Here is a 14,084-nt window from a genome sequence, read left to right as displayed (position 1 = left end):
CCACTCTGCTCCCTCTCTTTTGATTTTGCAGACTTAATATTTATGAAACCTATTAGACAACTTTTTTTTATATACTTAACTTCTTTATGGCTTAAAATATAACATTAGTTACCTTACTATTTAAAATGTTCTTTAAATTTTACACAACTGATTGTAACAAGCTGAGAAACCAAACTTGCAAGTAGCAATCAACTAATTCTACATTATTTAGTATTAAATTAGCAGTATAATCAAAACTGACTCTAAAAATCACCTATCAGTCTTTGGTGTTACTTCTTGGCACAAGATTAATTTTCATCACTCAAGAAATTAATCTGACAGTTTCCGAAAAAGTATGGATGTTTTTCTTGTAGTCCAAATGAGTGGTAACGATTCTACAACTTATTTTTCTAAAGTCGGATCAGCTGACAAAGCAGCAGCAGTCAGCTTTTGAAAGATATAAACTTTTACTTAGTAAACATTTATAGGCTGACAAACTGCTTGGGATGAGTAAAAGAGTTTGTTGTTGATTCGTACACAGAGGGAAAGAAAAAGCGAGCCATGATCTAAGCAGAATTTCCCCACAGTTTGGTGTTGCTACTGTATCTGATAAAAGAGTCAAGATGACAGAAGCACATTCAGAAGAGAAACCAAAAAAAAAAAAAAGTACTTAAGTAATTTTATGCAGAATCTTTCACCAAACACAATAATTAAGGAAACAATATGAAAGAAAACTATAATATAATCAATTATTAATTCCTTGGCAAAAATTCAACACGGCCCAGATAGGAGAAAAATAAAAGTATATAGTAGGTGCTCTTTGAAAAAACACACACACACAAAGGCATTTAACAGCTGGATGGCAAATAAAAGAGCAGAGTAGCACAAAGACAACCACCCGGCTAAGTTTACAACTTGCAAACAATTAGTCTTGCACTTTCAGTGCCTTATATATATATATATATATATATATATATATATATATATTTAAAAAAAAAACCTTCCCTAATCCCAAATAACACAATGAATATAAGATAAAAAAAAGTCATGCCACAAGCAAGACCTTTAGCCAATAGAATTTATAAGATTGCTGAGTGTCAATAAAGTTTTTCTACTTTTCTCCAACCAAAGTCATTTTCCGAATATGCATTAAGAATGACCAACAACGCTCTGCTTATTTAATATCTAGGGTAGCACTAAGAAGCGACCTAATTCTGCAGAGTGAAGCAATACTTAAAAAAAAAAAAAAAAAAACATTTGTTTTTAAACCTTAATCATTTCACGGTAATTCAGCTTTGCGACATCCATGATAAAAAGACTCAAAGGAACACACTCCTAATTGGGTTTACAACCAAAAAAGAAAAAAAGATAAAAACAAACAAAAATTTGCTTTTCTAGATGACGGAATATAAACCTTGAGGCAATGGCTGAGATTCCTTTGTTCATTCGTTTTTGCATATTGTTCCAAGTCGCTCCCTAGGTGGCGCTTAGTTAACAGCAACTACTATTGAGAATCACATGGAAGCCTTCCCCTTCATAAAACAAATACACATATGCTAATCCATTGTAAATTTGCCTACAGGGTAAAGAGGTATACTTTGTGGACATGATTCACCCATCACATGGACGAAAGTATCTAAAAGCAACACCTGGACCAACTAAATGAGACTTCAAGTAATGATGTGTTTTAAAACTCAGACAATAACATGTATCTTGAAATCATAACAGGGCCATTTTCTAAATTTATCCTCAACATTTTGCCAAAGGAAAACATGTAAGCTAGCAAATTTAATGCACTCCTAACATAGCACCTTCTGGATCTTAATTTTAACCTGGCTGACCATAGACAATTGACAAGGACCTTGTCCCCAGTCCATACAATCAGCAAGGAATATTTCCCATCCTAGTATCAAGGCTTTGTGTAAAAAGAATAAGTGTTACAGCGTTTTGGCAAGAAGATAAACTGTACACAAAAGCAAAAAACGGATTTTAAACTGTGAACACGTCTGTGCTGGATAGGTTCTTGGCTATGAGGTAGAACCCGGTGAGTTTCATTTAAGTTAAAATACTGTCTGTTATGAGTATGTAGTTGCAAAATGAGGTATTAAACGGATATGTCACACGAAGCTTTGCACTGGCAGAAAAATCATTCCTTGTGAGTCAGTGACCTCCAGTGGCCACATGTGCAAAAACGGGTCAGGTAAAAAGGTGATATGACAAGCATCTTACCAGAGCTTTCACATTATCAATTATTGCAACATGCCTATATAACTCTGTAAATATTTTTTTTCTTTTCTTAAAAAAACATGGAAAGATAAAAAGAGCAATCAACTGGAGGTCGTGATTATTGGGACCACCGCAAAAATAGTACGTTGTGACTCCCTTTGCTTGAAACAATTTCTATTATAAAGCATCCACTTTCTTTCACTCATTCTCCGCATGGATTTTACAAAAAAAAACTGACAGAAACGCTTGTATCAAGAAAGGTCTGTAGCAGAGGGATTCCAGAAAAAAATTGAGTCCTTTAAGCTGAGTTTAACTAATCATTTCTTAAAGCTTCCTGAACCTGAAGCAGGACCTTAAAAATCACATCTGGATGCTTGAGCCTCCTCCGGACTGCATTTGGAACTCACGTCAATATCATTGGCTGGTGCCTCTTCTGCATACTGCGCCTCATACGCCATCCCCTCCGGCGCATCCCCGTGATCCTTTTGACCTAAGCTATCCTCGGTTCTCTCTGGGGAGTCCAGATGATTGCTAACCTCCGATGCTCCCATGTGCTTCTTCCGCAGGTGTTGGTTAAGGGTGCCCTGAAATGGGAAGCATTTACCGCAGATCTGACAGTGGAAGGGCTTGTTGTCTGTGTGGCCACGGATGTGGTACTCCAGCTGGTCTTTCCTGGTGTATTTCTTGCCACAGAATTTACAAACAAAGGGGGTAATTCCCATATGCAGACGCATGTGGCGATCAAGACTCCCTTTCTGATTGAAGGTCTTTCCACAGTAGATGCAAATGAGTCTTTCGTTGTAAGGGTACCACTGGCTCCGAAGGCTGCGCTCTCGCACATCGTTTTCCAACCCTGCAGACCCGACGGCGGATTCAGCATCATCCGAGTTGGGTTTCATTTGACTTAGAACTCCTGCGGGGATAGCCACTGGGCGCTTTGATCTGGCTCTCCCGCCTCTGAAGCTGCTAAGGATGGAGCGAGAAGGACTGGAGTTACTGAGGTTGACAAAGCAGGAGGAGGACAGCCCTGAGTAAGAATAGGTGGCAGGCTGGATTACGGGACCGTAGGAACCCACAGTAACAGCGACAATCTGTTCTCCATCCACAAACTCTGTGTGGTATCCATCGTCGCCAGCCGAGGAACTATCAGAGTACGACGGCCTGTCGTTTTTCTCCACTTTTATATGCACGTCTGTGACTTGCCCATCTTTGCCGATTAGTTCTACTTGTTCGGCGTCTCCCTCCATGGCTGCGTCGTGCTCTGACACGCCGTCACTACTGCCGCGATCCGATTGCCCCTCTTCTTGCTGCCGCACGCGTCCCGGGCCTTTACCTGCCTGCTCCGACCGAGCTTCGCTGGCCCCCTGGCTGTGTCGGGGGTAATAAGGGGGGGAGATCTGGGTAGGGTTTATGAACAGGTTGCTGTCATTGACACCATTGCGACTGATCTGTGAGCTTTCCTTATCTGGACTACCGGCACTAACTGGGAGGCTGATCTTGGAATGGATGCTCTCCAGGATTTGGGTGCATTTGTCGATGATTGCCTGCATCTGCAAAAAGCTGGCCGCTGTGAGAAAACTAATAATATCCTTGAGCTGGAGAGACATGTGACCCGTGTAGCAGAACGCAAGGAGCTGCTCAAAAACCTCGGGGCTTTTAATGACTGAAATGGAAAGGCCACTCATGGTGTTGAGGGCCGAGTGGTCACGAAAGTAGGGTGAACTGGCCGCCAGGACGGCCTTGTGAGCTCGAAACGGCTGACCCTGAATATGAACAATGATGTCACAGAGCTTTCCTTGAAGCCGCAGCTCGTTGAGTTGGGTCAGAACCGTGTTACTGAACTCCGGCACATCAAACTCGATGTAGCTGCCGTCGTCCATCTCTTGGATATGTTTCTCCAGCTTGTCGACAGCCTGAAAAGAAAGAAAACAAAGCTTGTTTTAATATTCTACGCTTACAGCTGCTTTGTGTATTCATGCAGAGAGAGAGGTTAGACAGGATGTTATAACCAATGTGAGATGAAGGGGAAGAGAAAATATTATATTTCTGCTTCCGAGGTCTATATGTAAAAAGCAGGATAAATAGGTAAGCTTAAAGACAGTTTCAAAAGTGGAGTACATGTTTCATTATTGCAGCAACCGAGAATTTAAATTTATAAGTGGAAATTTTAAGAATAAGAAAAAAAATGTAATCATAAAATGAAACTTTGAAGAAAAAAAAAGTCAATCTACTTTTTTCTTTTCTCCTATTTTTAAAAAAACACTTTCCAATAATTTTTTTATTGATGTTACGTCTGGGGTGGGCTTTCCTTTGCTGTGATGAGCAACTACAGTTTTCAATTGTTCTGTATTAATAACAGCAACAACATTTTTATTGGTCAAGAGCAAGCAGTTATTATGGGCTTGAAGTGAAGCAAATGTGATCTGTGAAACACAATTTGAAAACATGCTTTTAAGCAATCATTTTTCAAAACAAACAATGAAAATATAACGAACTAAATGCACCTAGTGGCATCACAGTGAGCGTGTTTCTCAGATATGATTAATCATTAAGAACAAAGAGTGATGATGATATATTAGTATTTGCTATGGAAACTTAAGGGGTCAATGGTGAAAACCAAAACTCCAGATGTAATCAGAAAAGTAAATCATTAAGAGCAAATTGGATTAATCACCCAGGCCTAGTCGATTCAAATAAAAATGCAGGGGGTTGTGTTGACATCCTCGCACCTTGATAATACATTAGATATCAATAAGAAACATATTCAGTAGAAGGTTCGACCTGGCAAAAACCTTTCAGATGCTGATTGGAAAGTGATTCAAGCTTAAAGGAAAAACTGAGAATGAACACCCACACAAATTGGCGTGTTTTGAAATGCATTGCTGTGCAGCATGTCACTCCTTTTGCCATTTGTGTTCTGCGTTTATACGCAAATATGAAAAGGTTACCTTCTAGGGTGGCAACCATAACACAATTTAAATCTTAAATCAAAAAACAGACTTTCAAATGAACCATGATGAGTGGACATTTTCTAATTACTAAAGTGTCTTTATGTTTTTTGCAGTAATTATTTAAAAATGGCACAATATTTCTATCTTGCTAGCAACAGAAAGTGCAGAAAAATAAAAACCACTCTTTGGCCCGGCTGAGCAACAAATTGCAGCAATTGATGAGGCAGAGCTGGTTTACTTTATGTTCCAAGCAGCTGGTGAAAACTTAAGTGACTCTTGCAATAGCTTTAAGTTATCTGAAATCCCTAGTATGACTGATACCATTACACTTTAAAAACAGAATACACAGGGTTTCACTTTTTTTTTTGTAACGCGGCTGCGTTGTGCAGAAACGGTATAAAATGGATCCAGGCCAAGTTTTCAAGTCTGCAACAACCTGGACTTCCTGGATCAACAACTCCAGCAACTTCAAAAATCTGTTTTATAGTTGTTGGTGAATATTAAATTTAAAAATACTTTATTAATACCAAGGGGAAATTAAATGTTGCAGTAACTCATATTTTCTTTCTTTCTTTTTTTTTTTCTTTTTTTAAACCAATTGTTCAGGAACGATCTTCTGTAGCGGTCTGTCTTGCAAACACCGAAGGACCTAAGCTTCTTAAGGAAGTACAGACTGTCCTTTCCGTTCTTGTAGACGGCTTCACAGTTGCTTCTCCAGTCGCCAACACCTTTGAATTTTCTAATCTTCCCTAGAACTCAGTCTACTGGTATGGTTAGAAAACGTACCAGTGATGCTGGATTCCAAGATATGATTTCACAGCCACGTTTCAGTAAAACACATAATGATGCAAGTGTACTTTTGTTGGGTCCTTGTTAGGGCTTAGAGTTCTTCTAACTTGTTTTTTGAAGATCTCATATTGCCCACAAAGACTGATAGAAGAGATGGACTTAATTTCTTTTTCTTCTCTCATCAAATCTGTCTCTGTGCATGGCCACACCCCCCACACAGAAGTTCTGCAACCGTCATTGCGCACCTCAAAAAATCCTGACTACAGAGGGTCGCAAACCCGCACAGACCTCAAGCGGAATCGCGCTGACAAAAAGCAGTTGTGATTGGTCCTTGTTATGCCTTTCTGGCTGTCGGTGTGGTCGTCCCTCTCGATTCGGTGGCGGGGTGCGCCATTTTTAAAAACCGAGGAACAACTACAATGGACAACTACGGCGAAAGGTTATTCGCTCTTTTTTACAACTCCATTAACAGAACCTGTTCCTCTTCGATGTCTAGAAACTCTAGCTCCATATCCGGGACTGTGCATATGCACCATTGTTGTTTTGGAAATTCCAGACCGATGGTGCAGAAGCATACCAGCAAAACTGGTTCGCCACCGGACCCAAGCGACATTTGATGTGTGCGGTTGCAGAAGTATAATCTGCCCTTAATTCTATCCTTGGCGGCTTCTTTTCAATTCAGCTAGTACTTGCGGAAGTAGTTCTAAGTATAATTTCAGCTAAAGAAATTATAATTAAATGTTAATTATTCCAGTTTCACAGCATTCAAAAACCAGAGGCAAAAAACATCCAAAAAAAGAAAGTAACCTAAAAGCAGGGAAATTAATGTTCTCTTAAAAATAAACATCAGCACCAAGCTAGCAGAGCTACTGGAGCGTAGAGCGACCCTAAACAGCGCAAATCTAGAATTTACATATATATATATATAATCATGTCACCCTTCAGTCTAGTGTAGATGATAACATCTCGAATCAGGGGGACTTTACCTGGCAAAAGGAATCAAGACACTATTAGGCAGGTGGTTATAAAGTTAAGCCTAAAAGGTGCGAATAATCACTTTCCAAAGGTTTCAAATGAGAGGTTTAAGTGCTAAAAGGAAAACTCTTGGGTGAATAGTCACACCTTAAAAGGTAACTGATGGGAAAGCAGATAAAGCTTACGCAAAAGCCTGTACAAAGTCTACCCGTCTGTGACTGTAGTGAAACGTTAACAATCATTGGAGCCAGGCCGTATAAGGTGTACTGTACATATAGCGTTTGGCAGGGAAAGCGGAAAATCTGGTTTTGCTTGGAAGGTTGGAACACACCAACTGTTCTTCAGAAGTCTTGCAAAGAAAAGTATTTACAACAACCAGGGTAAATGCACACGTGATAATCTTCCCAAAGCCTACCACCCATGACACAAACATGTACTAAAAAGCTTAACGTTTAATTTAACAGATAAGTATAACTGGTTTCTTGAAAATCTAGGGCATATTTATATATTTATCTCTCTCTCTCTCTCTCTCTCTCTCTCTATATATATATATATATATATATATATATATATATATATATATATATATATATATATATATATATATATATATATATATATATATAAAAAGATTAACTGATAAAAACTATTTTTTTTTTTTTATTCAAGTGGCTCATAAAATTGTTAACAAGATACAGCCTTTTAGAACCAAAACCAAATAATTTACCTTAGGGCTCTTCATGTATCACTTTCCTTGACTTTAGGTGTATGAGAGAGAGAAAAAAAAGGGAAAAAAAGTGGTATGTAGTTAGGCGTGAGATCCAGAACAGATAAGTAACTGCCTCAAAACGAAACTTCAGTAATTTCATACATAATTACACAAGAGAACTCTCTAGGCGTATCCATTTAATACGAAGACAAATAAGCCAGTCCAAGAGGCTGAAGCTGACCTGACAGTTTTGGCATTATCCTCCATTTCAAAACACATTAATTTTAAAAATGTTACAGCAGATTTTGCCATGCTTTGAACTAAAACAGTCGGTATATCTGCATTGGAAGTAAAGTTATAGAGAAATGGTTACTGGACGTGGTTCTTCAAGAATATTCCCATGAAGAAAAAACTCATTAACTACATCACAAAACCAAAAAAAATATATATATATAGTATAAACTACCATGGAATCAGACATCTATTGATTTTTGGCTTGACAGCCTCTATTTTTTCTCAGTTAATTTAGATTAGAAATGCGCTGCTCTGTTCTCCGTCCATGTCTCAAACAGGAAGATCATTGAGGAACACCTCTTATTGCCATTTCCTTTGTTTACAATCACTGCTAAATAGCCATCTGGTAGAATAATCATAATAGTCTAAAGGTTCATAAAATACAACGTAACAAATATGAGACTTTGGAAATCTAGAAAGTAGTTTTGCATCAGTTTAGGCCCATCTAGGACAAGCAGTTTGCTTCAGCTTTCAGGGACAGCTAATCCGCACTTACATTAAATCACAACGGCAAGAATGAGTTGTTAATTGCAAATAATGCTGTATTAAAAGCTCATGGACAACCTTAGATGGAACCTTTGTTTAAAACTGATGAACTACCTCTTTCAGCTGCAGTAAATGTCTAGCTTTAACTTCTCTCTCTTATCCTCTTGACTGCCCCACATTTCCCAACTGACCAGGATATTAAACATCATCCTCTCCAACGTGTGTACCAGCAGCACGCAGAGGATGTAAACACTTCAATCATGAAAGCTTACCGAGATATCTGTCTAACAAACCTCAAGGTCTTCTCATCAGAAAGGGAGGGTTACTTTAAAACTAAAACTAAGAAATATATATATAGGAAGATGGCTGACTTTCACTTCTGTTAGATGAATAAAAAACTCATACTCATGCACACACAGAATGCCATGTAAACTGGATAGGGCAAAGTAGAAGAGCAGCCAAAGAATACATGCTCAGCAGCTGAAATGTACATGATGCGTGAGGATCACATGCTTTGCCTCGACTCGAAACTATGCAAGCTAAGCTAATGCAGCTCATATATTTCTTGTTAGAGCATGGGCTGAATGCTGCTGCTATGTTGGTGTATACAGACCATTTATTAAAAAGTTTGTCATTTCAGTAGAAGGGGGGGGGGGGGGGGGGGGGGGGAGCCAGCAGGCAAGCTGTTAATGCTTTCTTCAACATCAGCAGGCAGCATTTGCCTACTTTGAAAAACGGTTTGTGGGCCACACCAGGCCTGGGCCAGAACTGCTTAACAAGCAAAGAACGGAGAACAATTTAAAACGGATACTAAAGCGACGATATAAAAATAGACCAGACCGTGAAAGGACTGAAGGGAGAGTAATATGTGCATCATTTCACCAATGTGAAAATGAGACCACACAAAGCCATGATGATTTCATATTCAATGGGTGGGTTCTTTCACTGGAAACGAAACAATAAGACAAATTTTTCATTTCAGGCTAATTACATGTTAACCAGAAAATAGAAAAAAAAAAGGATCTTAAAACACTTGATGCCATCTTTGGCTTCTTTAAAAAAACTAAATATTACTAATAAATTCTCAAAAAGTGAGCAAAGTCTTATTTAGATAATAAGTTAACTTTTAACTCAAAGTATCAATGGAGTGGCTAAAGTTATAGTTTGATATTATAAATTTGATATAACATCCTTAAAACAGAAATGGACACATGACCAACTGCAGTTTAGATCTAGGAAACAGCAAGACTACAATGAACAAAGGAGAACAATGCACAGAAGCCAGTTGATATATAATATATGTATGACTACACTAAAGAAATGTCCTCATTTCAAGTTTACACACACATTCAAAATTAGGGTGTTTTTTTTTCTCTGCATCACCCAAACAGATTTGATGGATGCATGGAAAGAAAATAGTGATGAACTGAAGTTTTAAAACAAAAATCTGATTTTCTAGATTTAGATACACCGATTGTCTTTAAGAATCAATAAAGAGGAGTGGACCTGTTCTTTCGGTTCAATTTGCATGCTTTCTAATCCAAAACAAGACTTTGTTGGGTTACTCTATAAAGCTTGGAACTCAACACTAATTTAAAAATTTTGAATAGAAAAAGCTTCCTGGATGGGAAGCGAAACATATTCAAAGTTAGAAAACAAAGTCCACTTTTTTGGTATGGTCAATAAAGAGGAAAATGGACATCTTTCAAACATGAGATCTAATGTTTATGGTACATCAATAAATATGTAACAAATATCACAAGATCATGGGCTAGAGGCAACCTTACCAAGGCTACTACTACAAAAACGAATCCTGCTTGTTACTTCTAACATCTTTATAAAGTTGCACTACACAATAACAGCTTTTTAATGGACCCGATGAATTAATAAAAACAGAAACCAAATGAGAATCAATACAATCCAACCATCACCACACCAGAACAGAGATCTTATAACAAAATAATGTGTTGGTTCAAGACCACAAAGCAGTTGTAAACACTGCATCTATTTTGGCAGCAACAATCAAATCAAGCATGTCTTTGTGGGACTAATTATGGTAACAGTTGGAAATGTCAAGTAATAACATCTTATTTCAGGGATATTCTAATTCAATCAAGATTAGAACGATGATAATGTTTTTGCTGCTTTAACACCAGAATTTCTCTAACTATTCTATGATTGTAAGATCTGTATAAGGTAGTGAAGACTGCCACTGATGACTTGGGTGAACGTAGGCTAAGTGAGAATAATATGCTTTTGCAATGTCCCTGCACTTTGTCCTGTCCTAACATATCTCACTTTCTTAGAACAAATTGTAACAAAATGTTCTGACATATCTGCCATCCCACATCGCACCCTAGGAAACCCAGAGATGTTTCTCACACTTGTGATCTATACGCAGCGCTTTCATAATTGTACTGAGACGTTCATTTAAACAGTATTTCTACGTACATGTGAAAAACTCACTTCTTTTGGTGTAATAATGCTTCCATCAACCTTAGCACGTTGATGCTATTCCACGAAAACGTACAATTATATATTACAGACGAATCTCTAAACGTGTCGCCTTTTTAGACACATAAGAAACAAGTTTAAAACTTTGATGTAAAGTAGTTAATGATGAAGGGAGGGGGTTTGGATGGTGGATCTAAATAGCACAGCCGCTAGCCGTTTGCGCTAGCTTCATCATCACATCGAGATTTTTTCCTTTAAAACCGACTCCTAATCATCTCCCACTTCAACCACAGGTTTAAATAAAAGTTAATGCCACTTAACTACTTTGAACCGACCCACTGAGCGCTACAAGCTGCTCATTCAGAGTCAAATTAGCAATGACTAACTAGCTACACTAGCTAGCCAATGGTCATGTTTCATGGATAACCGAAATGCTTAAACAAATACAAATATTTTTATTCTTCAAGTATCATTTATGAGCTATAACTCAATATTATAAAATATAAATATCGAGCCATTTTGGTTTAATAAAGTTACAAAGTCTATCGAGGATTTCACACAGCTACGATGCTATTTAGCTTAATGCTAACATTTAGCCGTAGCCTATTAGCCGCTCTCATTCCAGAGCCAAGCTTTCACTACAAGCTAATGCTTGCTAGTAGATAGCAGCTAGCGTGCGGTTGTAGGGAATGATTTGGCTATTACTTACACTGAAAGGGAACCGACGCGTCGACATTACAATCACACTACGATCAGCAGTCCATGCCAAAGACGCAGTCCGCCACACTCACCGTCTTGCAGGTTGGCATTTAGATGCTGTCCATTCCCCTCAGCAGCTCGCTAACACTACAGCCAGGCCTCCCCCCCCCCTTTTTCCAAGTCCAGATGTGTCAGGCAGTTGCTGCTGCGATGTTTGCATTAACAGGAAGTCTTCTTTACGCCCGTTGCATTCATTCTATCTAATCTATGTTGCAGCAGAGCAGCCCCTCCCTTGCTCGTGTCAGTGTTATATGATGACATATTATGTTCTTTATGTATGACGGGATGGGGACGTGCACGTACAGGAGATGAATAAAACGCAGCAAATTGCCTGTTTCTTAAAGTTATTTGACCGATTATTTTAATATAAATTTTTATATATATTGATATTTTTCTTACATTGTAAAGTATTTGTCCACTTTTTAAAACTATGACATTTTCCAAAAAAAAGTTAACATGTATAACATGGTAACTTGAATTATAACAGATTATATAACCTGGTACCCATCTAAGTTTGAGGCTTGTCTAAGAGGCAAAGTGTTTTACTCACATAAGGAAGTAATAATAATTATATACAATTAATATTAGCAGTGATATAATGATATTATCATAATGTAAAATCATAATTATTTCTTATTCACATCTAAGTAAAAATGTTCGTTTATTTTTACTATTAAAAGAAGAAAAACGATGTCTTTGACTATTTTGTTGGTTTAAATACATTTCCTTTGCAACAGGGCTCTTGAAAAAAGGACATATAGAAACATTTGCACTTCATTTCTCTTCCACAAAGGGGCGCCAGAGTACAATCTGATGAAACACTCAGTAATACACGTCATACAATATACATTTGTAATGGAAATATTTAATGGAGACAATAGCAGCAATTTCATAAGACACCAAATTGAACTCATATAATTACAGTAATGTTTGAAATTTAAAACTATTTCATTTGAGTTATTAATAAAAAATAGAATACTAAATAAGACATTAATAAAAAGAATAAAACATAAAATAGAGACTTAATTGAAAAATGATTTTCTGCAAAAAAAGTCTTTGCAAAATATTACAATAATTCAATCCCTACTAGGTTAATGTACTATATTTTAGGCTCCAAGCATTTATACTGCATATCAGTAAAATATTAGGGCCTTTGCTTGAACCTTAACATCCTCAATCTCCATGCTTAATGTAGACGTCAGTCACCAAGACACTGAAGCTACTGGTAAATTCTTGGAAAACTTTGAAAATAGAAAAGCAAGAGACTAGTGAATTCAATACAGGTTAACAGTAAGCAACATAAACGTTGCCATGTTTCACAATAATATCATTATTTCCTGATACAATGCAGCCCTAACATAACAACAGCAATGATTTAACTGCTGCTTTTTCATTCATTTCAGCTTGATTGTAAGGCTCTTTGTAAACACTATTCTGTGTTTGATCTGAGTAATAATTGTTGACTGGATTTTTTGTAGATGGTTAAAAGGACAAGTAAGCCCCTGTTCTCTATTCTCTGCAGGACTTTATCTGTTATCCCTGAAGAGATGAAGGATGAATGTATACTGTGTGGCTTTCTGGGGTTTTTTTCTAGCATGAGTGACAACTTGGCAGCTCAGGTAAATATCTGACCTAATCTTCGTGCAGGTGGGTGATCAACATTGAGAAAGGAATCGCTTTGTCATTGCACGTGTGTCTTGTTAAACAAGCCAGTATTTTATTCTCTGCAGTGATCCCCATCTTTTTTTTCTGTCCAGAAGACCGACGTGCAAGCTAAGGTCCAGCCAAACTACGTTGTTTAGAGATGCTTTTTGTTGGTCTGCAGGAATGATGATATTGATAACATTTCAAGCAGACCTGCAATCAAAGAGTTTCTTGTTGAGGTTGTAATCTTTTCTGAGACGGTGCTTTGTGAGCTCCGTGTCGTTTGGTTGAGCAAGTATTTTTTGGCAGTAAGCTAAGCTGTGGATGGTTTTGAATGCAGCAGTGCCCGGGATCGTGTTGGGGCTCCAGGTGGCGTGGCCTAGGGCTCTGATGTGCTGCCCCTTTTTAATCCCAGATGACATTGCAAAATCCTCAAACCCCATGGCCTTGTGTAGGACTGTATAGAAGCAGAGACCAGGTGATTTGTTTAAAAAGTGCATATCATGTATCAGACTGGGGGAATAAGGAGCTCCACTGTCTTGTGTTTAAACTGAGACCACGGCTAATGCTTACTAAGAAGATAGGTATTTTTATATATTTGGGTGAGTTCAATAAAACAATGCTATTAGTATTATCAACTAATGTGTTTAGTCACTATTTGTTGACTGGAAAATATTCTGTAAACACTTATAATATAAAACGATTGCATATTATTCATAAAAAGCAAATCCACAGCCATTAATTCAGTTATGGTTCGTTATGAATTGATGCTAGACATTTTAGTAGATTAACTTCATTTGGCTTAAAACTTATAACTA

General features: G+C 37.7%; 1 protein-coding gene across 2 annotated transcripts; it reads right to left on the bottom strand.

The window, feature by feature from the left end:
- Positions 1-2,270: 2,270 nt before the first annotated feature.
- Positions 2,271-11,840, bottom strand: zbtb34 (zinc finger and BTB domain containing 34). 2 transcript variants are annotated; one of them, XM_038287589.1, is made up of 2 exons: positions 11,573-11,840; positions 2,271-4,118 (listed from the first exon to the last, which is right to left on the bottom strand). In XM_038287589.1, the coding sequence occupies exons 1-2, from the start codon at positions 11,597-11,599 to the stop codon at positions 2,559-2,561; spliced, it is 1,587 nt and encodes a 528-aa protein (XP_038143517.1). In that variant the 5' UTR covers positions 11,600-11,840; the 3' UTR covers positions 2,271-2,558. The 2 variants fall into 2 exon arrangements, with proteins under 2 accessions (XP_038143517.1, XP_038143518.1); XM_038287590.1 differs by having other exon boundaries at positions 11,655-11,840.
- Positions 11,841-14,084: the final 2,244 nt, after the last annotated feature.

The sequence above is a fragment of the Cyprinodon tularosa genome, unplaced genomic scaffold (genome assembly GCF_016077235.1).
Source record: "Cyprinodon tularosa strain WSP-4 unplaced genomic scaffold, ASM1607723v1 ctg240, whole genome shotgun sequence".
In the NCBI taxonomy this organism is placed as follows: Eukaryota; Metazoa; Chordata; class Actinopteri; order Cyprinodontiformes; family Cyprinodontidae; genus Cyprinodon; species Cyprinodon tularosa.
This window is presented reverse-complemented; position numbering and strand designations above follow the sequence as displayed.

Bases quoted from the DNA above. Each gene is read 5' to 3' on its own strand.
- zbtb34 (XM_038287589.1), bottom strand. From the start codon at position 11,599: ATGTCGACGCGTCGGTTCCCTTTCAGT. The intron at 4,119-11,572 runs GTAAGTAATAGC...CTTTCTTTTCAG, and splicing joins CGCGTCGGTTCCCTTTCAGT to GCTGTCGACAAGCTGGAGAA.